A 27,241-nucleotide genomic window follows, 5' to 3' on the forward strand; every position below is an offset into this window, starting at 1 on the left:
AGTATGTAGCCTTTTCCTGGAGTCAGAGAAATCCTGGCCCTGCCACTGAAAATGCTCTCTCATAAAGTGGAGAATTTCCCCGAAAGAAATATCCTCTGGAGGAGAGGCAGAGGGAATGGATTCATCAGCATCAGAATCCTCGTAGGTCTGGAAGGATTATTCCTGGGAATCTGAATGGTCTGAGTCCCCAGAGGCTTCATCTGAGGAAAGAGTATCTGTCTGCTCAACCTTAGGCCTCTTATCTGCAGGCGGCTGAGAACCTCTGTCTGGGTGTGCCTGAGAACCTCTGATTAAAGAAATTAGATCTGCAGCTAAAGTCATGATCTGTTTATCAGAAGTGGAACCCTGGGAAAAGGATTTAGGAGGGTGAGCCTTAGCCTGGATGGCAGCCTTAACACGTGTGTAGGCCTTGATGGACATAGGGACCGGAGGCCTAGCTGGCCCACGTGCTGGAGTAACTTTATCCACTGGTATGGTGTCAGGTAAGTCCTGGGCTTCGGTTTCAGGAGGAAAATCAACCACCGGCACCGAGGTAACCTCCAGGACCGAAGTGAGCGGTAAAGCAGTGTCGTTGGTCTGGAGCGGTTGAATTACCGCCTCCGAAGAGACCGATGCACTCGCGGTAGGCTTTGGGGTGTCATTGGTGGAAAACGCGGGCCGAGAATGTCGGTCCCGGTCCTTCCGTTTTTTGGAAGTATGTGTTGTCGGTTGTTCCGAAGGCATGATATAGGAGAATTTTTCCCCAAAAAAGTCTTCAGCAAATTCTGCCCGGTGCCTGAGAGTGCGCTTATTGAAGCAAGCACAGGCCGAGACGTCGTGGTCTGGGCCCAGGCAGGGAAGGCAGTAAGAATGGAAGTCCTTATGAGGTATTTGTTTACCACAAGACAAACAATTATTAACTTTTGCAGTTTTATCTGACATCGGCTGAGGCAAGAAAAGGTTCCCCAACGGGGCACTTAGCTTTTTGATGACTTCGGTAACTGAAAACACAGGAGCTGGCCTACCGGCACTTGCGAACTGCTTCTGCTTCGGGCACTGCGCGGCAAGAAAGACTGAAGAACATGGCGTCGCCTGATGCGTTTATACCCCAGCCGCTCTGACGTCAGGGAAGAGGCGACATCAGCCGACGCCGGACCCAGACTTTGGAATCCGGCCGACTGAGGGGCTGCCTGAGGCAGGACAACCCATATGTCAGGACTGCAGTTGCATTCTTGAAGGACATCTCCTGTTGCAGGCAGGGGATGAGAGGAATCATTGTTTCTAGACTGTGTGAATGCTGACTCCATAAACTTTTTAGGTACCATTGAAGTTTCCTCATATGCAGTCTTGCATATGGAATTAGTAGGATGCAGGATGCCATGAAGCCCAGAGCCTGCAGAATCTGTCTTGCAGAAGACTGGGTTTTTGTTGCCATCAGTTTGAAGTAAGCAGTCGGTTGCCTTTGTTTGTCTGGCATGAGGTAAGCCATCTGGGCAGTTGTATGCAAGCTTGCACCCAGGAATGTTATCTTTTGAGAGGGTACCAGTTGTGATTTATTTTCATTTATTGTGTACCCTAGGCATGCTAGAAGCCTTTTCACAAATGCCAGGTGTCGTAGAAGAGTGTCCTTGTTCTCTACTTGAATGAGACAGTCGTCTAAGTAAGGATATATTTGAATACTTTTTTGTCTGCAAAATGCAATTACTGGTGCCAGGCACTTTGTAAAAACCCTGGGCACAGTAGATAAGCCAAAGGGCAGTGCAGAGAATTGGTAATGCATTAAGCCAGCCTTGAATCTGCAGTATCTTCTGCACGACTGTCTTATTGAGACATGCAGGTATGCCTCTTTTAAGTCTAAAGTCACCAGCCAAGCATTCTTGCCCAGCATGGGCAGAAGCTGTTGCAAAGTGAGCATTCTGAATTTTGGAATGTCCAGGTATGTGTTCAAAATCGATAAATCCAGTATTGGCTGCTAGGCCTTGTCCTTTCTGGGTACCAAGAACAGTCTCGAGTAAAAACCTTGACCTTTTTCCTGTTCTGGTACTATCTGAATGGCCCCAATATCCATGAGGGACGTAACCTGTTTCTGTGCCTCTGCCCATTGTTTTTTTTTGGCAGGTCTGGCCAAACATTTGTCATTGGCAGACTGTGGAAACGGAATCTGTATCCCTGTGATACGATGTTCATTGCCCACTTGTCCTGGATTATTAACTGCCAATTTTGAGCAAAAAGTGCTAATTTTCCCCCTATGGGTGCTGCCAAAAGATAAGTGCTTGGTGTAGGCAGAGGGAAGTCATTGGGATTGCTTTCTGTAGGTTTGCGCTTTATCTCCTCCAGATTTGGAGGTGGATGCGCCCCATTGCTTTGACCTGTATGAGTCTTGAGCCTGGTACCTGGAACCCTTAGGGCGTCTGGATTTGCCCCTTTGAGCTCTGTCTGACACAGGAAAGGACTAATTTTTTGTAGGCCAGTGTCTACTTAATCTAGGTGGCTGCATTTGCAAGAAATCTTTAACAGTTTGCATAGACTTAGCTTTGTCTTCCATTTTCTTTAACACCTCTTCTGCCTTAATACCAAACAGAGAATCATGCTGTAAAGGTGCATCTAACAATTTAGCTTTAACATGATCAGGCAAATTTTGTTCCTTTAACCAGGCATACCTCTTAATCACAGATCCAGTAACTGCGGCCCTGCAGGAGGCCTCTAAAGAATCAAAACCACATTGCAAAGTATGCTTTCCAACTTGTTCAGCTGCATGCAACAATTCCTGCAATTCCTTATTTTCTGCACATTCTGAAATCAACATAATTTTCTGTTTCAGCAATCCCATAACATGCTGTTGGTACTTAAGCATATGAAATTGACAGTTTAAGGCCCTGATTGCCAAAGTTGCAGATGTATAAATCGTTTTTCCCCATCTGTCCAGCGCCCTGGAATCTCTGTCAGAGGGGGTAGGGTTTTTTTTGCTGTTGAGGCCTTAACTCCCTTAGGACCCTGTGAAATAGTTTCAGGATCAGCAGCAGGGTTTCTAAATAAAAATTTATGAGAGTCAGGGACCCTGTAATACCTGTCAGACTTACTAGGAGTCAGGGTCAGGCTTGACTCCGAAAAAACATCATCCACAATGTCTAACACAGGGGGCATTGCTAAAGGCTTGTGCTGAGGAAGGAGGAGGAAATCCCTGAGCCTCTTTTTTGATTCTGAGAAGTCTTGACTCTCCCAGTTAAAATGCTCTCTAAAAGTATGCAAGGTTTCTCCAAATGAATAATCCTCAGGTGGAGATGCAGCTGGAATAGACTCCTCAGCATCAGAATCTTCATAGGGTGGTAAAGATAATTCCTGATCAGAAGAGGAATCAGAAGAAATAGATACCTGATCTGAAGATTCATGGTCAGTGTCCTGCCTAGGCCTCTTATCTGGAGGGGGACGGGTACCCCTGATCAAGGTAATGAGGTCTTCAGCCATTTTGATCATCTGTTTTTTAGGCATAGAGGCCTGTGCACGTGGCTCAGGTGTCAGTTTTTTTAGTTTTAGAAGGTGTCTTTGCCTTTGGTTTTGCAGCTTTCATCGGTTTGATGTAAAAATGTTGAGGTCTGAATACACCCTCAGAAGCCGGTGCCTGCTCAGCGGCTCAGGACCCATCTGAGGGAGATACATCAGACGGTCCAATACCTTGAGTATCTTGCGGCATGCCGGACTCCACATGGGTGTCGGTAGAGGTCTGCGACTCGAAATAGCGGGCATCAGGGGCTACAAAAGTGCCTCACCGAGTACCGGCGACTGGCTCAGGAGAAGCTTTGTCGTCAGTTTTGGATCTCAACTGCCTTTCTCTGTACTTTTCTTTCCATTTTTTATGTATTCTGGTAGTCAGATTGCTATCCAACGACATCTCTGGGTAGTTAAATCTGTTTCCAAAATACTTAGATGCAAAAATATACCGATGCTTAATAGTGCGTTGGTTAAATCTAGCACAAAACCGACAGCCACGCACGTTGTGATCAGGGCCTAGGCAAGGAATACAGTATAAATGGAAATCCTTATGAGGTATTTGCTTCCCACAAGTAATACAATTATTAATAATACAATTATTAACTTTTTCTGATATTGGTAAAAAGCAAGAAAAAAGTTTCCCCAGTGGCAGTTTAGACTGGCTTCCATGTACCCCCCTGGGCTTAACGAAACAGTTTCCATGCTTCCCTTTTTTAGTAGAAAGATCGAATAATTTGTAAGGTTTTAACAAAATGTATTTATTATTATATATATATTTTTTATATATATTTCTGGCTTTTTAAGTATGTATTTCATTTTAAGATCAAAATTCATGGTTTTATTTAGCAATTAATTTGCACAATAGAACTTAAAATAATGTAATTTGATTTATTCAAGCACATTTTTTATATATTATGTGTGTGTTTTTCTGTAATTTGTACAAACAACTTTTTTATTTATTTAACACTTTCAGGATATGAGTTTAAAAGTTTGTATTTTTTAAAATAGTGAGTGTATTATATAAATGAATTTTGCACTGGACCCTATAAGCCATTGGTATTTTAATACAATGTCTTTTCTTTGTGTTTTTTTTTTGCCATTTATTTCTTTAAGTATTTTGAATAATTAATTGTTTATGTGATGTCATTTAATTAGGTGTATTATATAAATGGATGATTAGTAGAATGTAATGTTTCTGATGAAGTCTTCCATTTGAAGATGAAAGCGCTAAAACATTTTTTTGTCATTAAAGATGGAGTGTTTTAAATAGCAGCTGGCGTCCTGGATTCCTGGTTCTTCCATTGTACTTTTCCTACTTAGCATTATTGAAGACTTCAGTTCTGAAATTCAAACGCGAATATTTCAGTAGTCAGCCGACTGGCACTTGCGAAATGCTTCTGCTTCGGGCACTGCGCAGCAAGAAAGACTAAAGAAAATGGCGTCGGCTGCATGTTTTATACCCCTGACGTCATGGAAGAGAAGACAGCAACCGACGCAGGACCCAAGACTTTGGAATTCAGGCCGACTGAGGGCAACCTGCCAGTAGATTACCCAAATGTAATGACTGCAACAGTGAAACACAAAGAACATCTATTATACTAAAGTGAAATATAACATTTGAATCTGGTTTTCCTCACTGCCTATGAATGAGATGTAACTATAGTTTTAGAAGTCACTCTAAGTTATAAAACCATTTAACATTATCAGACACAACCACTAGACTTGTGATGAGCATGCTGTATAAAGTGTAAGTTAAAGTATAAATGTCTCAGAGTATAATAGGCAATATAACAGATAAAATACATACATTTTGAGGTAAAGTCCAGAATATCTTTGTTGATTCTTTGAGAGATTTGGAAGACTGTGTGTTGGTGGAAACAGTCCAGTCGATTTATTCAAGAATTGTGATATTATTACTCTTGATGAAGGTAGAAGCTTCTTCAGTGTTGTTAAAGGTTCTCAAGTCATTTGAATAGAAAATTCTGATTCTAGCAGGATATACCATCTGCGCTTTTATTTTATTTGAGAAGTTTCACTAATGGCCACGTTTCCCCCCCTTGTTTCTAACACTTTTGCAGAATAATCATTGTCAAATCTGATCTGACTCTTTATATGATATGGGACTTTTTTCTCCTGGCTGTTTTTAAAACGAGCTGTTTATCCAAGAAGGACAGGAACTTTACCACAATTGATCTTGGTGGTGCATTAGGTGAAGAGGGTATAGATTTTCCTATGGCTCCGTGAGCTCTTTCTATTCCATTTGAAAATCCCTCTTTTAAATCGAGCACTTCAAGAAGCCAAAAATTCAAAAAGGTGATTATGTCTTCTCCCTCAGTTTTTTCTGGAAGGCCAAATATTCTTATATTAATTCTCCTCTCCCTATTCTCTAAATCACCCACTTTAAGTAGCCAGTTATTTTGGTGAAGTAAGAATTCTGTCTGATTTTCCTCTTCTTTGAGTCTTCCATCTATGTCATTTAGTGATGTCTCCATATCAAATAATTTACTTTGTTATTGCTGCAGTATTTCTTTTAGTATATCTGTTTGCTTTTGGCAGTTTTCCTTGAGACTTTCCAAATTATCAGTGAATCTATCCATTTTCAACGACAGTTCATGTAATGTGGAAGACATCATTTGCATCTCCTTCAGAGTGGTTTCTGAGTGAGAATTCTTTAAACTGGCCATTACCAAACAGCTGTGTTGTTTTCCAGAATATTTTGAGAGGAAAAACTCAATAATTTTTCTTGAAATTTGGTAAAGTTGTAGTACTTAAGTTCCTTATTATACCATGACCCCCCATTATTATTCCAAAACGTGCACGCTGATTGGCCAGCGTGCCCGTTGTAAATCGAGTTATACTAATGGAAAAAGGTCCGGTCGCCCGGACTTTTTTCCATTAGTATAATTCGGTTTTTAAAACACTGTCTTGCTATGTTAAATGGGTTTAACATAGCAAGACAGCTTTAAAATAAGCAACAGAGATCTCTGTTGCTTATTTTAAAGCTGTCTCGCTATGTTAAACCCATTTAACATAGCAAGACAGTGTTTTAAAAAAAAGCAATGGAGAAAGCAAGATCTCCGTTGCTTTTATTTTAGTGTTTCGCTATGTTAAATGAGTTTAACATAGCGAGACAGTTTTAAAATAAGCAACGGACATGTCCGTTGCTTATTTTAAAGCTGTCTCGCTATGTTAAACCCATTTAACATAGCGAACACTAAAAAAGCAACGGAGATCTTGCTTTCTCCGTTTTTGCCCACACTCTGATGTACTGCGCAGGCGCCGCAGTACATCAGAACTGCCACGGATGCCAGACATCTGCGGAAGGGCAGCAAACAGGCATTATACTATGCCATTATTTAAGAAAAATAATAGTTTCTTTTCTTAAATAATGTCATGGTATAATAGCAATAACCCACTTCTGGGTGTGGGTAATGCTGTATTTACCCATGGTTGGCTTTGTTTGGTCCCTCGGGCTTCGCTCTCGGGACCAAACCACGCCAACCGTGGGTAAATCCAGCATTACCCACACCCAGGCGTGGGTTATTGCTATAATATTCTTTTTCAATTTCTGGTTAATGAAAAATAATGTTTCCCTGTTTTCTAGTATTGTTTTGTGGGGCTCTAAAAATGCTGCTTATCTGTTTGCCATCTAGGCTCCGCCCTCTCCCTGAATCAGAAATCTGAGGAGAAAACCCTGTATCCATCTCTTCATCCTCCTATCCAAATTCAGAATCTTGACTCTTCAGGAAAGGAAGGATTGTCTTTTCTTTTACCAGAAACTACATTACAAGAAGGATCAATAGCCTGATAAACTTTGATCAGACCCAGTAAACTATACCTAAGGAAATTTGAGGAGTTGATATTGCTTAGTTTTCTGCTTCTTTTTAACAGGAAAAATGGGGCTAACAGTGTTATTAGTGGCAGCAGCAGCTTCCCTAGGAATGGGCATAACATTTCCTCTTCCATGACAGATAAAAGTGTCTCTCCCTTGCCCACCGAGAAGACCCCAACAGCCGCAGAAGATGTGACCAACCCCCAGTCCATAGTGATTGCAGATGCTACACCAGAGAGATTCGGAGAAGTCTGAGGTACACCAAATAGCCACAGCATAGTCACCTACCTGTGGCTGAGGCAAATTGCTTGCCTGCTGTGGTGGTAAAGATTGTTTGCCAAACTTTCTTTTTTGTGGAGGAAGAAGGGCCAACCATTTATTCCATGGTCAAGCCAAAATGGTGCCTCTTTCTTAGGGAAAACTAGCAATAAATCACTTTCCCCCACAGTAAAAAGCACTTTAAAACACTATGCCAGATACACAAAGTAAAATAAACACAATTTCTCTACAGAAAAAAATGGTTTTCAGTTCCTTTAAACAACTTTTAAACTGGAAGAAAAAAAGAGCATTTCTGTTTAAAAGTATAGTACAGTCTCGTGACAGTCCATTTAAAACACAAACTCTTAGCTTTAAAATAATTTTCTCGAAGTGGAAAGTATGAATAATAAGGAAAATTATTGAATGGGAATTTTTCTCCAAAACGTACTTATCTACCCAGCAAAGGAGCAGCACAACTTGACTGTCGATCCTAGAAAGCCTCAGACAGGAGTGAGCTCTTTGACGGCAGTAAATCTCTGAAGAGCTTGGCCCCCAAACTTGTCTTTTAGTTAATTCCGCTTTAGCTGCCTGGCAGTTTGGGCTCACCGAAGTTGCCCTGAAGCTTTGGAAGCTGGATTCAATCCATATAGCTAAGGCTACTGCAGCAGTGATCAATATGATGAACACTATACATTCTCAGTAAAAAAATGATGGACGAAACATTTGCCATATTCTAAGCTTAAAAGGTAAACTTAGCAAAGCAATATATATGCACAACATACTGTGCAGAGAACAGCTGAGACCATCTTTACGTTTAGTACTAAATTTCAGATACATAATGTCACAATCCCTTGGATTAGGGGTAGCATTTCAGCTCACCAAGCCACCATCTGGTGGTTACGATTAGCAGGTGTATAGGAATCTGTACTTGTAGGAGAAGGCATTTTGACTCCAGTTAGATCATAAAAGCTCCCTTTGCTGGGATGCCGCTAAGGGCCCAGGCAGTCTTCATGGATGCCTTTAAAATGCCCCCCCCCCAGTAATTCCTTACTATGGAACTAACGGAGCACAGCCCAAGTGAGGTAAGGCTTGACAGTTGTCAAGCACTGTGGTAAAAACACCTAGAAAAAGAGACAAACTTTGAGCTATGCTCCTGCTTTGTTTTTTTTGATTCATAACACCACTAACCCTAATTGTTGTAGATCTTGCCACAGAACTCTGACACTTGGACCACTTACAAAAAAGTTATGCCTGTTATACTAGCTTTAAAATCACTTGGCACTCTTGAGTATGCACTAACATGCTCACCCAAGCCTTCTCCAGGACAGCACTATGATTTGTCACTTAACACTTTGCCTAGACTTTTAAGCACTGCACTTGTTTAACTTACATCAAATATTTTTTGGAGTGCATAAGAATAATTTACTGAACTTTAGAAGTGCTGTTTCTAAATTCTCTTCAATAACTTAATTTTGCGTTCTTTATGGAAGAGTGTTGTGGTATTTATAAAATGCAAAGCTTAAAAACACAGTAAACAACACTTTTACTTGCCTGGGAGTATAGCAAAATATAATGGACACAAGGTATCCATTTGAGAGTGCAAACAAAACCATGAAGACAACATAATAGGCATCTTGCTTAAACAATGGTTTCAGATAAAAATGATCTTCAATGTTGCACAGCATAAAGAGTGGAATGAAGACGAAGCGCAGTAACACCAAGACTGGCAGGAGACAGCTGTTCTCACCAGGCTGTAGGAGACAACAGACTCTGTATTAGAAACAACTTACAAAGTAATGTTAATGAACGTAATATTTATTATCACATAACTTATCACAACCAGAAGTGTTTCAGTTGTAGAAGAAAGGCCAGCATAGCCACAAATACACCCATATTTAGCTGCCTCAGTAGATTATCTCTTCTAGTAGATAACTCCAAAGCTTTATCTAAGCTTAGTAAGGAGTTAGAAATCCTCACTGGTAAACGCATCTTGATTTGACAGCTCGGCACCCTTCTTTTCTTAATCTGACATGGCCTTTAATTGTAAAATGGCTGGCTCAAAAGCACAGGTTCTTGTTCTCCACAGGTGTGGCCCATCCCCAGTTTAAACCTGCTACTCTTGCTACCTGAAGTCTCTTCTTCAACATCTGTCCAAGATTATGAGCCTATTTCAAGCATGAGACCCTTAGGAAAATTATTGGGAAAAGACCACATTCATCCAATGAGCAGTGTATGTAAACAAGTATGCCCTTTTTTATTCCACAAACATCACAGTTGCAGAAGACAGTTCAATGCAATTACAGTTATCTGATGTGTAACATACACTATCTTGTCTAATTTGGAAATGTTTTCTAATGGGTCATGTTTTTGTGGACTTAAAAAGGGGTGCAAATCTGTCACTCAGTATGTGTTTCTGTTGAGATGTGGATGTACGAGCTTCAAAGAATACCCAGTCAGTGGTTTAGTAATTTTCCAGAGTACAGGCTCTTTAATGTTCTTTTAGGCAAGAATATTTCTGACGTTGGGGGTTATGCTGTCCCACATGGATTCATCCTTCCCTTATGTCCTACCCCATTTCTTAACCCCCCACCCCATCGGTAGCTTCATGGTCTGGGTCACGGGCAGGAGTGCAATGAGGGTTTGTGTCTTATTGCCCACCCTTTGTGGCAGCTCAGGCATACCCACTACATTTTTACCCATTACCCTCCCACCACCCCACTTAGTGACCTCCCAGGACTCAACCAAGGTTTGTCACAGGGGAAGTCCATGAATCCATACCCCCAAGGACTGGCACACATATCCTTTCTGCCACTCTGTCAGTAGTTCAAGCTGCTGAATCAGAAATAATAATATATTATATTGTATATAATAATAATTACCCAGTCGGACTTTCCTGGTAATGAAATGTCAATAAATAAATAATCAAACAAAGGTCTGCTGAGCCAGGGTTTTAGCCCTCTTCATCACTCGAGCAGTGCAGTTCAGTAGTTACGGTAAAGTAAAATATCTGCGGGTATCGTTTGACCTAGTTCTGTCTTTTTACTCCTAGATTGTGACAGTAGTGTGATGAAGCAGCTTAAGCTGAGTTACAAACTCACTAGTCTAATCACATTGAATGCAAAAGGACTGCTGATATAAATATTGTTACAACAGTCACTGCATTCATTAATGTTATTTTCATCACACAATACTGGCACTTTTCAAACCATGCATAATCGCATCTTTAGATTTATATCATTTTCTGAACCCCACTACTTCCACTGCCTTTCTGTACAGAAAATAAGGTAGCTTCCTATGACTGCCTGCATTGATTGCTATGACACTTACCTCTCTTTAAGGTAACTGCATTTGGAGTAATGTCCTCAACTAACTCGTGCTAGAATCTAAATCAAGTCATCATACTCTAAACATACCTCTCAACTGTCCAGATTTTCACAATCGCGGGAATGACTTGGATATTAAAATCACTAAATAATGACATACATTTGTGTTTCAGACTTCATATCTTGCAATAAATGTATGCTAATACAAATCCTGTTATTCTAGCAATTTTCTAAGTCTGTAAGAGCAGTATTTAAAATATGTCCCTAGTTTTGGAACTTTGCCCCCCATTATGTCAGGCTTTGTCCAGATTTATTGCACAAAGAGATTGAGAAGTATGACTCTAAGTGGTCCCTAAAATTAAAAAGGCCTACCTTTAGTTTAGCTACAAGTAACAAAAGCATTCAGGAAAACTATCCCAGCTACTTAGAATCAACTGCCACAACAGGCTAGGAATGAAATTTTTTTTTAAATCACACTTCGATTATCAGCTAGATCGTCTACTGAGGAGACATGCGTGAATGGGCGTACCTTCGTTGAAGGTTGTGCGTTAGGGCCAGCAACTCAGCATGTAAAAATCAACAGCAATCATTAGCGGACCGGAGTTCCGCTGTGGCGACCCCTAACCGGGAAAAGCCGAAAGACACAACAACAACAACTTTTCTCCCACTGCCTACCAACCATCAGCCACCTACCAGTCAATCGATTCATTTGTTTTCAACCAGCTGGGTGAGGGTTGGTTGGGAGGCACCATCTCCTACAGAACTAGTAGGGGTGGTTTGAGTTTTTTTCTCTCTTTGGTCCTATGTTGTCATTGGACAGCTGAAGAATGATATGCAATGAGTTATCTGCACTGGTTGTCTCTCATGTAAGGAAAGTTGCCAGAAAGCAGACCCCCCGCCCTCAAGAACAGGAAGTGGATTCCTGGTCTCCACCAAAGACAATGCATTTCCCAATGTGCTTCTTATGCACACGCTGCCCTTCCAATTTCCAGACAGGTATGCACTTCACTTCTCTCCCTTCATGCCTGGCCGACCCAGTGATGAGGTCACTAACCTAACCCCAGTCGTCTGGGTCCCAGTAAGGGTTACAATCCTCTCATCCACAAAGCCAGGTCAGGAATGATTAAAGCTTTAAATCATTCAAAGATAACTTCTGGAACATTTATCTTCACTGTACAGTGTGGGTGTTTATGGGTAATAGTTGATTAACCTATCCAAATGGTTGTATATCTTACTCAATTTTATAAATATGGCATAAAGTACTGCTGACAACCTTCTGGTTACTTTAACTATATGGTTGCACTTGTACTGCTTGTACTGCTATACTTAATGATTTTTGTAAGAGTTGTAACTATCCTTCTGCCTGTATTTGTCAATGTTTGCTGTACATTTAAGTCTAATTGAGACAGTGCCTTACACCTTTCAACATCTTGGCACAAGAAATCTGGACAAAGCCAAAAATAAGGGTGTCTGTGTGTGATAAAAAGGCACAAAAGCAGGGACACATTTTAAATATTGCTCTTATAAACTTATGTATGTTGTTATTTAGTGGATTCAATCCTCAATGACTTGTCGGACATCAAATTTTATGAAGAGTACACCAAAAATATGAGGTAGAAAATCTGGTCAGTTGAGAGGTACACTGTGCCTCAAATTCTTGTTTTGATTTTTTTCTTTGTCATTCGAGCCTATCCATTTTATAAAATGATATAAATCGAAGACTTGTACTGACAGTGAAACTTCCAGCCATGGTCTCAGTCACCTTTGCTTATTCCTGTTTTCTGTGTCCTTTTTCCAACTCAAAGTAGACTAAGCACCACTTTCCCTTCTGTGTTTTTGACAAACCTTCCCCATTCCGTCTCATTTTAAAGGTCCAGATCTGAGCACAGCTGCCTATTCTGGACTGAGATAGAGCACCACCTTGGCACAGATGGTTTGTCAGCTACCCCATCTTCTTACAAGACCTAAGCCTTTCTTCCTTGTTCACAGCAACAGTCAATCAGTATACACCTCAATCCTAAGTGTGTTTGTTGGCTGCTGTTACTTGTAACGCTTCTGAGAATGCAACCTTTAGCCCACTAGCCTGATATCTCTGTCACATATGTGACGTACTGACACCTTGGATGCGACAAAGAAAGTTTTTCTTTTTCTGTTAAGGGCATTTTTTTTCAAGAAAGCCCTTTGCATCCGGTCCACACGGACACAAAAGACAAAAACAGGTCGCAAACACCTGTCTTCCACACGGGCGGAATTTGAATTCCAGAAGACATTTGGACTGCAGACCACAAACAGACAAGTGAGAGGTAGGTGTGTGTGTGTGTGTGTGTGTGCAAGAAGTAGGGAGGTAGGGGTTTGTGTATGTGATCTCTTTCTCATAAAATTGTGTTTTTCTGGCAAATCACTGAGAACTGAAGTCAGAAAATAATGGCAGACATTTGAGCTTTAGACTTCATATACTACAGAAGATGCATACTAATGCAAAACTTGTCCTACCAACTTTCTAAGTTTGTAAGAGTAATATTTAAAAGGTATCCCTATTTTTGGCCTTTGTCCCCCATTATTTGTGGCTTTTACCAGATTTCTTGCTCTAAGAGGTTGAGATGTATGGTGGGAGGTAGAGGGTGTATGTGTGTGTCATACCTCTCAATTGTACAGATTTTCACAGAATATTTAGGTTTTGACCTTATATTTTTGGTCTGTTCCTCATAAAAATGATCTGATCTAAGGATTAAAGTTACTAAATAATGACATGCATTTGCGTTTCAGACTTCGTAGCCTTCAAAAAAATGCATTCTACCACAAATCCTATTATTCTAGCAACTTTCTATGTTTATAAGTGCAGTATTTAAAATGTTTCTGTAGTTTTGGGCCTTTGCCCCACCCCCTTATGACAGGCATTGTCCAGATTAGGTTGAAAGGTATGCTGCGTGTGTAAGAGGGAGGGAACTACAGGTATGTGTGTGTGTATGCAAGAGAGAGAGAGAGACAGAGAGAGAGAGAGGGAGGTAGGTATGTGTGTGTAAGAGGGAGGGAGGTAGCATACCCCTCAGCTGTCCAGATTTGTTGCAGAATCTCCAGATTTCTGCCTCATATTTTTGTCTGTTTCTCATAAAAAAGGACTGAAGTTGCTAAATAATGACAGACATTTGAGTTGTAGATCTCTTATCCTTTAGGAAAACGCATACTAACACAAATCCTGTTATTCTAGCAATTTTCTAAGTACACGAGAGCAATATTTATAATTTGTCCCTATTTATTTTAGGCTTTGTCCAGATTTCTTGCACTAAGAGGTTTGAGTGTGTGAGTGAGAGAGTGAAATGCCCTAGTTAGGGTTAGCAGGTGGTTAGTAATTTGCTTCTTCTCAAACCCTGTCACAGAACGCTGGGAGCAGATGAAGAAATACAGACAATATCCCGACCGCCAGATGGAGACCAGAATGGGTAAGCGATACTAAATGCAAAAAAAATGCATTATTATACCCTTTGGGAAGTCATCTACCCAGGAAACTACCACACTGACAACACTCCCCTAATAATTGACCCAGTTGTTCAGGATTTGGAAACATGTGGTCAGTCAACTAAAATTTGATCAACATGTGCCTGTTGTTGTAAGAAAAGTCCTTCTATATCGCACAGCTTATAAACAAAGGAATTGTGTCTACATCTAGTGGGAATACTGTGATTTCCATTTTCTAGTTATTGTCTTTTTGTCACTAACATGAGACCTACTAACAAAACATAATACAAAAACTGAGAAACTGGAAGATCTTTCCCATGGATATGGATAACAAGATACAAGCAGTAAAATGCTTTTAGTCTCTCTACTTTTAACGCAGTTCAGACATATTTTTATAGTAGTAAACAGTTGGAGCATTTTAATCTGGGAGGGGAAGAGGGCAAGAGTCAAGTCGGATAAGTTGATCTTCCCAACACAGCAAGGTTTATGATTTCCCCCTTTTACTACAGAATTTTATTCCAGTGTAGGGACTTGTTTTTGAAATTCCCATTGTACACATGGCATAATGGAATAGAATTCTTCATGCATTTTTATTTTATATGGGTGTAGAGGTCATGTAGTGGCCTTATTGACTGGGTCAGCAAAGAGTGGGGTGCTTTTAAATGTCTTGAGGGCCTCAGGCTGGAATAGCAGGTTAGTTTTGAAGTGAAGTCTGAGTATGGGGTAGAACTACTGGGCAGGATGGTACTACTTCTGAGAGAGAAGATTTCAGTTTAGTCTTCGGGTTTCCTCAGGTAGGAAATAACATTAGTAGGGGTGCATGTTGACACAAAATTTGTAAGGAGGAGGTAGAGTTTATTGTCACCTCCAAAAAGTCCTTGGAATTTTTTATACTAATTGATAAAGTATAGAGATGGCATATTTTAACTGCAGAAATTTCAGCTCTGTATACTATCTTCTTTCATAATGCAGGCTTGGAAGTGTTGAGAAATCTTTACTGAATGTTGGGGGGGGTTGATAGGGGAATTATTGACAATGTAAGTTCAAACCATATATTTGGCAAAATACTGTACGATACAGTAGCATAGACATTGTAAAAATTACTTTATCGTAATAATCGATTGATTGTCTCTGTTCAATCTAAACATTATTAAGAAACATTTTGCATGTCAGGTACCACTTACATGTCCAGAATTTTTGACATGAAAAGTTGGCACCCCTACTCCCAATACTAGCTCTAACCTGCTTTATTTCAAACTCCAAATACTGACTATCTGTACTCTTTTCCTCCTAGAGTTCCACCCAGCCTCCTCACTGTCTCTACTGGTTGCTTCAATCTCTGTGATGCATCTGATCCCTTTCATCTCTCTCCTGCATTCTTCCTAGAACCTATTACCACTGTTCTGCCCCTTGAACCCTTCAATTTCTCCTATCTGGTTTAGGGTCTCCCACTGGCCTCTTTCCTCCTGCTCTCATTGTGGTATTGTCTCCTGCATAACCGAGGACACTGTCTTCTACTCAACACTTCTCACTGCTGTCTACACCTAGTCTTCCACTTTGGCTTCCTTCACCATGTCCTTTTCATGGATGTATCGCCCACCTTCCCCCTGCCTTACTCTATGCTGCATCACTTACCTGCATTCCTATTACAACTTCTGCCTTCAATCCTCTTGTTCTTGGGGGTGAGCCTTATCTTGGCAAATTTTCTAAAACAAAAAAAGTACTGCAGCTTCCTCACATGCACTGGAGAAACAAACAACAAAAACTCCAGGGTATAAGACAGGCTGAACTGCACATTCTGCTATCAACCCACACGAGTGCAGCTGGACGATTAATTGTGGTAGAGATTGCTTTGTTCACAAAACTTTTCCTTTCTACTCCTGTCTGAGAGGTATCAGCTTAGTACAAACTATAACATTTTTTTCAGAACAACTTTGCTCTCAAGAAAGCACATTTTACCCTAGTGTCACTCCAACTAAGGCTCATTGTCAAATTAACGTCTGCACTGGAACAACAGTCCAATGCATACATTCTCTGGGGCAACTTGATCCAAAGTACTGGTATAATGTTATTACATAGCGAAAACAAGTCACCTGGATTGTCTGTACTGACCCAACTTGGTCAACAATCAGGCAGATAATACCACAGTCCACTGTCCTCAGATCTCTACATTTCACTAATACAATGAATGGACACCAAATTATGGGAAAGGCAAACTTGAACTGGACCAGGTAATGGTCAAATAAAGAGATGGGCTACATAATCTCATGCCTGGTTTTCAGACCTGGCTAGAAAACCAAGCCCAAGGATTGTATACAAACTAATGGTCTACAGTGAAATCAACTTGCATGAGACACAAATCACAGTTGTGTACACTTACCATAAATGTAGATGTTCGAGTGTATTCACTGTTGCAGTCATTACATTTGGGTAATCTGCTGGCAGGTTGCCCTCAGTCGGCCTGATTAACAAAGTCTTGGGTCCTGCGTCGGCTGCTGTCCCTTCTTCCATGACGTGAGGTCGTCATAGGTATAAAACATGCAGCCAATGCCATTACATCAGTTTTTCTTGCCCCAGATGTCAGGTGCCCCCAAAATGGGGAGCAATATATACACACACACACACACACATATATATATATATATATATATATATATATATATATATATATATATAGAATAAAAAACACAAAACATATACCTCTAAACAAAAGCAAATACACCAAAAAGGCTTTTAAAGATAGTAGCAGAAATGAGAGGTATAGTTAGAGAAAAACGGGGCTGGAGGGAGGGTAACCAGGACTGCAACAGTGAATACACTCGAACATGTACATTTATGGTAAGTGTACACAACTGTATTATGTTCTTCGTGTTTCACTGTTGCAGTCATTACATTTGGGTAGAATCCCAAAGCTATGGTTGGGAGGATGGATTTATACAGCATTAGGAGAAGCTATAAGGCTCTGCAGGACAGCAGTGGCAAAGCCTGCTCTGGATTTAGAGAAGAGAGGTAAATGGTAAAGTTTGGTGAACATATGAACTGAGCTCCAGGTAGCAGCTTCTAGACCGTCTCTGGTAGGAACCCCTCTGAGAAAGGCTGCAGAAGTAGATGCAGCCCTGGTGGAATGAGATCTGATCCCCTTGGGGACAGGTTTACCATGGTACATATAACAGAAACGAATACAATGGCTAATCCATTTGGAAATAATCTGCTTTGAAATAGCCTTTCCCTCGGCCCCCACAGCAAATGCCACCAGTAATTGTTCAGATTTTCTTAGAGATTTAGTCCTGTTTAAGTAGAATCTTAGTTGTCTGTGTACATCCAATAAATGCAGAATCCGCTCACCCTTGTTCTGTGGATTTGGGAAGAAAGTTGGCAGATGAATGGTCTGGTTAAGGGCCACACTAGATACCACTTTAGGCATAAAGGATGGATTGGTCCTGAGAGCTACCCTGTCCAGGTTAAAAATAATAAAAGGCTCCACTGCCATAAGAGCCTGTAGTTCTGAAATCCTTCTAGCTGAAGTGACTGCTAAAAGAAAAGCTGTTTTCCAAGAGAGAAATTTTAGGTCCGCAGTTGCAGCTGGTTCAAAAGGAGGTAGAGTGAGTTTTTCCAAAATAAAATTGAGGTCCCATGCAGGAGCTGGTGCTCTCCTGTGAGGTCTTAAATTTCTGGCCCCTCTGAGGTACTGCTTTAGCAGAGGATGAGAAAAGAGGTGAGGCTCTGTATTGTAATGAGCTGAAATGGCAGAGGCATGGATTTTTATGGAAGAAAAAGATAGGCCCTTGTGAAGCATCTCAGTTAAGTATTGCAGAATCTGAGGAATATTGGGCATTGCTGTGCTTTATTCCTTGTGCTTGGTTCCAGGCACAGAATCTTTTCCATTTGTCAGCATAAGATTTTCTAGTACTAGGCCTTCTAGCCACCAAAATGACATCCATCACAGGTTTGCTGAGAGATGTAATTGGTGAAATTAGTTGATTAGCCATGCTGCATGATTCAAAGTTTGGAGTTGAGTGTGCAGAATTTGATAGTTCTGCTGAGACAGAAGATAAGGTGTCTGAGGCAGGTACCACGGAGGAAGGTGTGACATATTGCACAGGAGCGGGTAGCAGTGTTGGCGAGGCCAGTCTAGAGCAATCAGAATAATTTTTGATTTTTCCTGTCTGACTTTTAGTAAGACCTTAGAGAGCAGAGGCAGAGGGGGAAGGCATAGACTGATAGGTTTTTCCAGCTGAAGGATAGAGCGTCCACTCTCCAAGCTTTTTTGTGATGAATTCTTGTGCAGAATTTGTCCAACTGATAGTTTTGGGGTGAGGCAAAAAGATCTATGTCTGGGCTCCCCCATTTGCGTGTCAACATGCTGAAGATTTGTGGATCCAGTTTCCATTCGTGTGGGTCCATAAGATTTCTGCTTAGTTCGTCTGCCAGAGTATTTTGCTTTTCTGGCAGGCATTGAACTTGTAGATGTATTTGATAAGACAAGGCCGTGTTCCACAATGCCATGGCTAGTCTGCAAAGGGGGTAGGAATGTGTACCCTCCTGCTTGTTTATGTACCACATGACTGTGGTGTTGCCTGTCTTTATCAGTAGTTGTCCCGGATGAAGATAGTCCTTGAAGGCTGTCAGAGCATTCTGTACAGCTAGCATCTCTTTTTGATTGATATGTAGGTGCATTTGATTTGGGCTCCATTGGCCCTGAACGCATCTCCCTGCCAGATGCGCCCCCCAAGCATAGTCTGATGAGTCTGCAGTCAGGGTTTGGGTGGCAGGGGGTAGAATGAATGACAGTTGTTTTGGTGGCAGGCCTCTGCCCACCATAGGAACTCTAGTTGCAGGCAAGGAATGATAGGAATCATTGTTTCCAGGCTGTGACAATGTTGACTTCATAAGCTTTTTAGGTACCATTGAAGTTTCCTCATATGCAGTCTTGCATATGAAAAAGAATACAGGAGGCCATGAACCCCAAGGCCTGCAGAATTTGTCTTGTAGATAGCTGGGTCTTTGTGGCCACCTGTTTGAAGTAAGTCATCAATTGAATTTGTTTTTCTGGAGTAAGGTAAGTCATCTGGGCAGTTGTATTCAAGCTTGCACCCAGGAATGTAATTATTTGAGAGGGTACCAGTTGTGATTTCTTTTCGTTTATGGTGTAACCGAAACAAGTTAGAAGCCTTATTACAAACGCCAGATGTTTTAGAAGAGTGTCCTCGTTTTCTGCCTGAATTAGACAATCGTCCAGGTATGGATAAATTTGAATCTTTCTTTGCCTGCAAAATGCAATTACTGGTGCCAGGCACTTTGTCAAGACCCTGGGCACAGTAGATAAGCCAAAGGGCAGTGCAGAGAACTGGTAATGCAAACAGCCTGCTTTGAAGCGGAGGTATCGTCTGCAAGATTCCCGATTGGGATATGCAGGTAAGCCTCTTAAGTCTAGAGTTACCAACCAGGCATCCTTGCCTAGTATAGGTAGTAACTGTTGAAGAGTCAGCATCTTGAATTTTGGAATGTCCAGAAATGTATTTAGAATGGATAAGTCTAGAATTGGACGCCATGAGTTGTCTTTTCTGGGTACCAGGAAAAGTCTTGAATAAAAACCTTGTCCCTCTTCCTTTTCTGATACTGGTTGAATAGCCCCCATATCCATGAGGGACATAACTTGTTTCTGCCCAACTGATTTGGAGGCAGATCTGGCCATCCGTTTGGGATTGGCAACGTGTGGAAATGAAATCTGTATCCCTGGGATACTATATTTAAAACCCATTTGTCCTGGGTAATTGGTTGCCAGTTTCGTGTATGAAGTGCCAGTCCCCCCCCAAAGGGGCGGCCAAAAGATAAGTGCTTGGTGATTGCAGTGGAAAGTCATTGAGACTGTTTACCATAGGGAGATGCCTTGTTGCTTCCAGATTTGGAGGTGGAGGCACACCATTGCTTTGTCCTAAAAGTTCCCTGAGACTGACTGAAATCTGGAGCCTTTGGAGTGCCTGGGTTTGACCTGAGCAGCTCTAGTGGGCACTGGAAAGGACCAGTTCTTAGTAGGCCAGTGCCTACTAAACCTGGGTGGCTGCACTTGTAGGAAATCTTTAAGTTTGCATAGATTTAGCTTTATCTTCCATCTTTTTCAAAACTTCTTCAGCCTTATTACCAAATAGACTGTCCTGTTGTAAAGGAGTATCCAACAATTTTGCTTTAACATGGTCAGGCAGACTTTGCTCCTTGAGCCAAGCATGCCTTCTTATCACAGATCCAGTAACAGCAGCCCTGCAAGAGGCCTCCAAGGAATCAAAACCACATTGCAAAGTATGTTTTCCAACTTGTTCAGCTGAATGCAATAAATCCTGCAACTCTATTTTCCACACAGTCAGAAATCAACATCATTTTCTGTTTAAGTAAACCCATGACATGCTGTTGATATTTAAGCATATGAAACTGACAGTTTAAAGCCCTGGTTGCCAAGGCTGCAGACGTGTAAACCTTCTTACCCCATCTATCCAGCGCCCTGGAATCTCTATCAGAAGGGGTAGAATTTTTAGCAGTAGAAGCCATAACGTCCTTGGGACCCTGAGAAATGGTTTCAGGGTCAGCAGTAGGGTTTTTAAAAAGGAATTTGTGGGAATCAGGAACCCTGTAGTATCTGTCTGGCTTACTAGGATCCGGAGGCAGGGAATCAGGAGTCATACTGGATTCTGAAAAACATCATCAACAATGTCTAGAACAGGAGGTATAGCCAAAGGCCTATGCTGAGGAAGAAGAAGAAAATTCCTAAGTCTCTTTTTAGATTCTGAGAAATCCTGACTCTACCAGTGAAAGTGTTCCCTTAAGGTACGCAAAGTTTCTCCAAAAGAAAAATCCTTAGAAGGAGATGTAGGAGGGATGGAGTCTTCTGCATCAGAGTCCTCATAAGTGGGTATAGATAATTCCTGATCAGAAGAGGCATCAGAAGAAATAAAAACCTGATCTGAAGATTCATAGGCAGTGCCTTGCCTAGGCCTCTTAGCAGGAGGGGGATGGGTACCCCTGATCAAGGTAATTAAATCCTCAGCCATTTTGATCATTTGTTTTTTAGGCATTGGGGCCTGTACATGTGACCCAAGCGTCGTTTTTTTAAGACATAGAAGTAGTTTTTGGCCTTAGTTTTGAAGATGACGTTGGTTTAATATACAAATCTTTAGGCCTGAAGACACCCTCAGAAGCCGGTGCCTGCTCAGCGGCTCTGGACCCATCTAAGGTAGAGACATCCGTGGGGTCAATACTTAAAGCATACCGGACTCTGAATGGGTCTCAGCAGAGGCCTCCAAATCAAAAGTAGCAGGTATCAGGGGCTGCGAAAGTGCCTCACTGAGTACCAGCGAACCAGCGACTGGCTTAGGAGAAGCTTCGTCATCGGTTTTGGACCTCGACGGTCTGTCTCTGTCTTTTTCTTTGTGTTTTTTAGGTATTCCGGTAGTCGGATTGCTAACCGATGACATTTCTGGATAGTTAAATCTTGAGCCAAAATATTTAGAAGCAAAAATATACCGATGCTTAATAGTGCGTTGATTAAATTTAGCACAAAACCGACAGCAAGGCACGTTGTGGTCAGGGCCTAGGCAAGGAATACAGTACAGATGAAAATACTTATGAGGTATTTGCTTCCCACAAGTAATATAATTATTAACTTTTACTGACATTGGCAAGGAGCAAGGAAAAGTTTCCCCAACGGGGTACTTAGCCTTTAGTTGAAGACTTCGGTTCTGAAACTCGAAAATTAAAATTTCAGGAGTCGGCCGACCAGCACTTGCAAACTGCTTCGGGCACCGTACAGCAAGAAAGACTGATGTAATGGAGTCGGCTGCATGTATTATACCCCTGACGTCATGGAAGAAGGGACAGCAACCAACGCAGGACCCAAGACTTTGTTAATCAGGTCGACTGAGGGCAACCTGCCAGCAGATTACCCAAATGTAATGACTGCAACAGTGAAACACGAAGAACATCAGGAGAAGCTCTATCAAAACAGCTATCTGATCCAGGAGTTCTGAGAAATCCACCAATAAAGAACACAGAAACATAGATAAAGCCCATAGAATTTACAATAAAAATAGTAGTAAAGAACTGCAATATGCTGAAGAGCAACAACACCCAATAAAAGCAGAAAAATGTGGAGGAAAAGTTAAGACAGAATGTTAGAAATGCTCTTAGAACTAGTACAGGATTCAGTTTTCCTAAAACAAACTGTGTCAGGCTAGCAAATATATTAGCAGGACTGGAAGATCATCTTGATGAAAACAGAACTCACCATGTGAGAGCCGTTGAAGAGCAGTTAACTGTCTGCCTACTGAGGATGAACCTCATGGAATCCGAGATTAAATGAATGATGGAAAAGCTTGTCAACCAAGTGAAAAAAGAAAAAAAGAGAATAAATGAGGCTCACTGGAATTAGGGAAGATATTCCTGAAAAACAGCTTTAGGAATAATAAAAAAAAAAATCTGAAAATCTGCATCCTGGGACTCCGAGACCTGCCCACATACCTGGATGGAAAAGAAAGACCTCCAGACATGTATTATGTAAAATGCACAATTACTGATAAAAAAAAAAAAATGGATTCTATAGGCCGCAAAAGGGGAAGTGAGAATATGGATGCATCTAATTATGCAAGCACTGATTATTCTAATGCACTATTCCATAAAAGAAAATATTTTAACAGTTGGAGAGAGAAACTGATATCGGGAATTTCAAACATACACACTTTATCCAAATGTGTTGCTGGCAAAGCATTCCAAGGAAAAGCATACTTTCAACTGAATCAGTAGGAATTTCGTAATGAGAATGAATAGCAGACATGCACAATTTTTACAAATAAAACATGGTAAAGAATCATCTAATAAAAAACTTGGGAGGAGTATAGTAAAAAGAGCCAGTTACAGAAACAACAAAGAGAAGATTGCATGTTGGAATTAAACCAAGGGAGACCCAGGAAAGCAGAAGACCAGAGACAGACTGCAAGAAGAGTAAAACACAGCGAGGTGACATAGAAACAGCCAGTGGAAAGAGAGGAAGCAATAGATGGACAGAAGGAGAAAGCACCAACAACAAAAGGGCAAAGAGCACAAGCAGTAGAAAATTACAGTAGAGTAACATTTTACCGTAACAGTAGGTGACCTTCCCAACGTGCAAGGCGTAAGGTACATATGTGATGTACAGGCACCTAATCTTCAGAACTGAAATGCCCCAGAAGAGCCAGAGCAACATAAGAACATGTACATTCAGGAAGGGAAGAAGAAGGTGAAAAGGATGTAAGAATACCACTTGGTCAGAAGGAGGGCAATAGAAACTAATGGGGCTGGAGGGAGGAACAGAATACTGTAACAATGAGAAGTAGGACATAAAGAAGTTATGTACTCACCATAACGTTCCATCTGAGTAGGTACTTCATTTGTCTGCAACCTGTGGGTATCGGATCCGAGCCGGCAGCTTTCCAAGCTACAAGATCCGAGCTCCTCCCCTACCCATAATCCCCTGCTATGTGCTACATTACCTCAGATCGAGTTTTTGCCTCTTACACAACTCCTACCCTCGATAGAGGAAGCAACACCAGATCACTGTCCTAACATCAGAACAAAGATTTCTTTGGTGATCAGGAGTCCCGAAAAGGATCGGGGGATGGCAGGGGGGGTCGGATGCAGACAAATGAAGTACCTACTCAGATGGAACGTTATGGTGAGTACATAACTTCTTTATCTGAAGTAGTTACTTCATTTGCTCTGCAACCTGTGGGACAGAGTCCCCAGCTACCTAAGGAAAACCCTGGGTGGCCTTATGGAAGGATATTCCGAAGCACCGCGGAGCCAAAGGAAGCCCTACCTCTCGATACCATATCCAACTTATAATGAGAAATAAACGTATGAGAAGAGGACCAGGTAGCTGCTGAACATATGTCATCCAAGGGGATCCTGGACCAGAAGGCTGCTGAGGTGGCCACAGCCCTCGTAGAATGAGCGTGAATTCCGGTAGGAACCGGTTTACCTGCAGATAAGTACCTGTGAACTATGTATTGACAAATCCAATTTGCTACAGTCACTTTGGAGATGGCCTTCCCCATGGCCGATTTAGCAAATGACATGAACAACTGGTCCGACTTGCGAAAATCTTTAGTCCTGTGCAGGTAAAAACACAGTTGTCTGTGCACATCCAATTTATGCAATTTGTATTCTCCTCTATTTGGAAAATTTGGGAAGAACACGGGTAAGTTTATTGATTGATTGATATTTGACTCTGAAGCCACCTTAGGTAAGAACGAAAGATTAGTCCTGTGGAACAATCTATCCTTGTGAAAAATGAGATAAGGATGCTTCATACATAAAGCTTGAAGTTCTGAAACCCTTTTGGCTGACGTAATGGCCACCAAAAAAGGCTGTTTTCCAAGACAAGAATTTTAATGGAATTGAAGCCGCGGGTTCAAAGGGTGGGCCTGTCAATGCTTGTAAGACTAAGGTCAAATCCCATGGGGGCACCACCACTTTCACCGGAGGCTTCAAGAGGAAAACGCCCCGCAAGAAGGTTTTACATAATCTTGTAGAAGCCAAAGCTCCTAGTCCGTCTCCCACATGGAAATGGGAGATGGCTGCCAATTGCACTTTAACTGTAGAAGCACTTGCTCCTTGTCTAAAGATCAGCGACAGGAAGTCTAGAATAGTACGAATAGGAACTGTAAATGGATCCAGGCCTCTATCTTTAACCCAGACAGAGAAACGTTTCCATTTGCTGTGGTAAATTTTCCTAGTAGTCGGCTTATGTGCTGCGACTAGAATGGCCTTAACAGGAGATGAGATACCGGGAGTCCTAGCCATCAGTGGAACTGTAGCAACCAAGCTGCAAGCTTGAGGTTCACCAGGTTTGGGGGTTGGTATCCAGCCGGATGTGAAATCAGGTCTGGAATGGGATCCAGTATCCATGGCGGAGATACACTGCAAGACCACAGGTAAGGGAATCAGATCTGGCGAGGCCAGAATGGGGCTATGAGGATAACTCTGCTCCCCAACCGACGGGCTTTCTGTATGAACTTCGTCATGAGCGGAAGGGGGGATAAGCATAAAGTAGACCGGGCGGCCAAACATGGACTAGAGCGTCTCTGGGATTTTCCCCTTCGGGGGGAAGTATTGCGAAGTACTCGCTGCATTTTGTGTTTAGGGGAGAAGCAAAAAGATCGCAGCGAGGCCAACCCCATTTGCGGAAGATCTGCTTCGCAACTGATGGATTGAGAGACCACTCGTACGGAGTGAGAATCACTCTGCTCAGTTTGTCCACCAAAATGTTGGAACGACCTGGAATGTGAGTTGCTACCAGAAAACGGTTGGTGGATATCGTCCATTCCCACACTCTCATAGCCTCCCGGCAAAGGGGGTAGGACCCGGTTCCTCCTTGCTTGTTTATGTACCAGACTACTGACATGTTGTCCGTCTGGACTGCAATAGTCCCCAGAGGTAGAAGGTCATGGAGAGCTTGCAACGCTAGAAGCACCGTCCTCATCTCTAGGACACTGATATGCAAAGCGGTCTCAAGGGGAGTCCACGTGCCTTGGACGGTTCTACCCGAAGAATGCCCCCCCACCCGAGGTGAGAAGCATCCGTGGTCAGAGTGGCTTGGGGGGGAGGGACAACAAAGGGCCTCTCTTCCCTCAGCTCTGGGGCATGGAGCCACCAAAGAAGGGAGTCCCTGCAAACTCTGCTCAGAGGAATCGGGGTATTCAACGGACGGAGTAGTAGAGACAACTGAACTTGAAGGGTCCACTGCAGAACCCTCATCCGCAGACGCGCTTGAAGGGAGAGACTGATCGCTGCTGCCATAGATCCTAGTGCCCTCAGGACTAATTCCGCCGCCGGAGCCGGACTTTGAAGAAGGGTTAGCACCTGAAACGACAAACTGTTCAGCCTGTCCGCAGTTAGCATAGCTCGAGAGATGCGGGTATCTAACTTGGCCCCTATGAACTCCAGGACCTGTATGGGGCAAAGAGAGGATTTCTGAAGGTTCACAGAGATGCCTAAGCTCTGGGCAAGGGTCAGAGCATAATCTCTTGCCACGCAGAGGTGATGCCTGTTGGTGGCGGTAAGGAGCCAGTCGTCTAGGTACGGAAAGACCTGAATGCCCTGAAGTCTCAGGTGGGCTGCAACCACTGCCATGACCTTGGTGAACACCCTGGGGGCTGAGGTGAGGCCGAACGGGAGAACCCTGAACTGGTAATGACTGGCTCCCAGCCGGAAGCGGAGAAACCTTCTGGATCGTCTGTCCATCAAAATGTGGTAGTACGCATCCTTGAGGTCTATAGAGCACATCCAGTTGTTCTTCCGCAGAAGGGGGACAATAGATTGGAGGGTGACCATCCGAAATTTTTCTTTGGGAATGAATAGGTTCAAAGCAGAGAGGTCTAGAATGGGTCTTAGGCCCCCCATCTTTTTTGGCACTAAAAAGAACCTGGAGTAATAACCCAATCCGGACTGGTCTGGGGGGACGGGCTGGATGGCTCTTTTTTCTAGCAACTTCAGGACCTCTGAAGCCGCTGCCTCTCTTCGATCGGGTGGAACATCAGGGAGGCGTCTGGTCGAGGGAGGGTGGTTTATGAAGGGGATGGTATAACCTCTGGATATGATGCGGAGCACCCATCGATCTGTCGCAATGGACTCCCAGTTTGACAGGTGCTCCGACAACCGCCCCCCGACTGCCTTCAGAGAGGGACAGCCAGGTAAGCCCTCAGGGCTGCTGCGCAGGTCTATCCGGGAAGGGTTCCCTGGACCCGAAGTTACGCGGCCCCCCTCTGCCTCTGGGCCGGCGTCCACCTTGTCCTCCTCTGCCTCTAGAGGACGAGGGGTCCGAAGCTGGATGAGATTGCTGGGACTTACGGGACCACAGCTTCTTTTGTCCCCTCTGATT

General features: G+C 42.4%; 1 protein-coding gene across 2 annotated transcripts in view; it reads right to left on the reverse strand.

Moving 5' to 3' along the window:
• The window catches only part of SLC29A2 (solute carrier family 29 member 2), a 459,931-nt gene that overhangs the window by 49,417 nt on the left and 383,273 nt on the right, over positions 1–27,241 (reverse strand). For both annotated transcript variants that reach the window (XM_044060481.1, XM_044060479.1), the window contains exon 12: positions 9,110–9,309. In XM_044060481.1, coding sequence (XP_043916416.1) covers positions 9,110–9,309 — 200 coding nt within the window. The remainder of the gene's footprint in view (positions 1–9,109; positions 9,310–27,241) is intronic.

The sequence above is a fragment of the Protopterus annectens genome, chromosome 2.part0, assembly GCF_019279795.1.
Source record: "Protopterus annectens isolate FY-2018-M chromosome 2.part0, PAN1.0, whole genome shotgun sequence".
Classification (NCBI taxonomy): Eukaryota; Metazoa; Chordata; order Ceratodontiformes; family Protopteridae; genus Protopterus; species Protopterus annectens.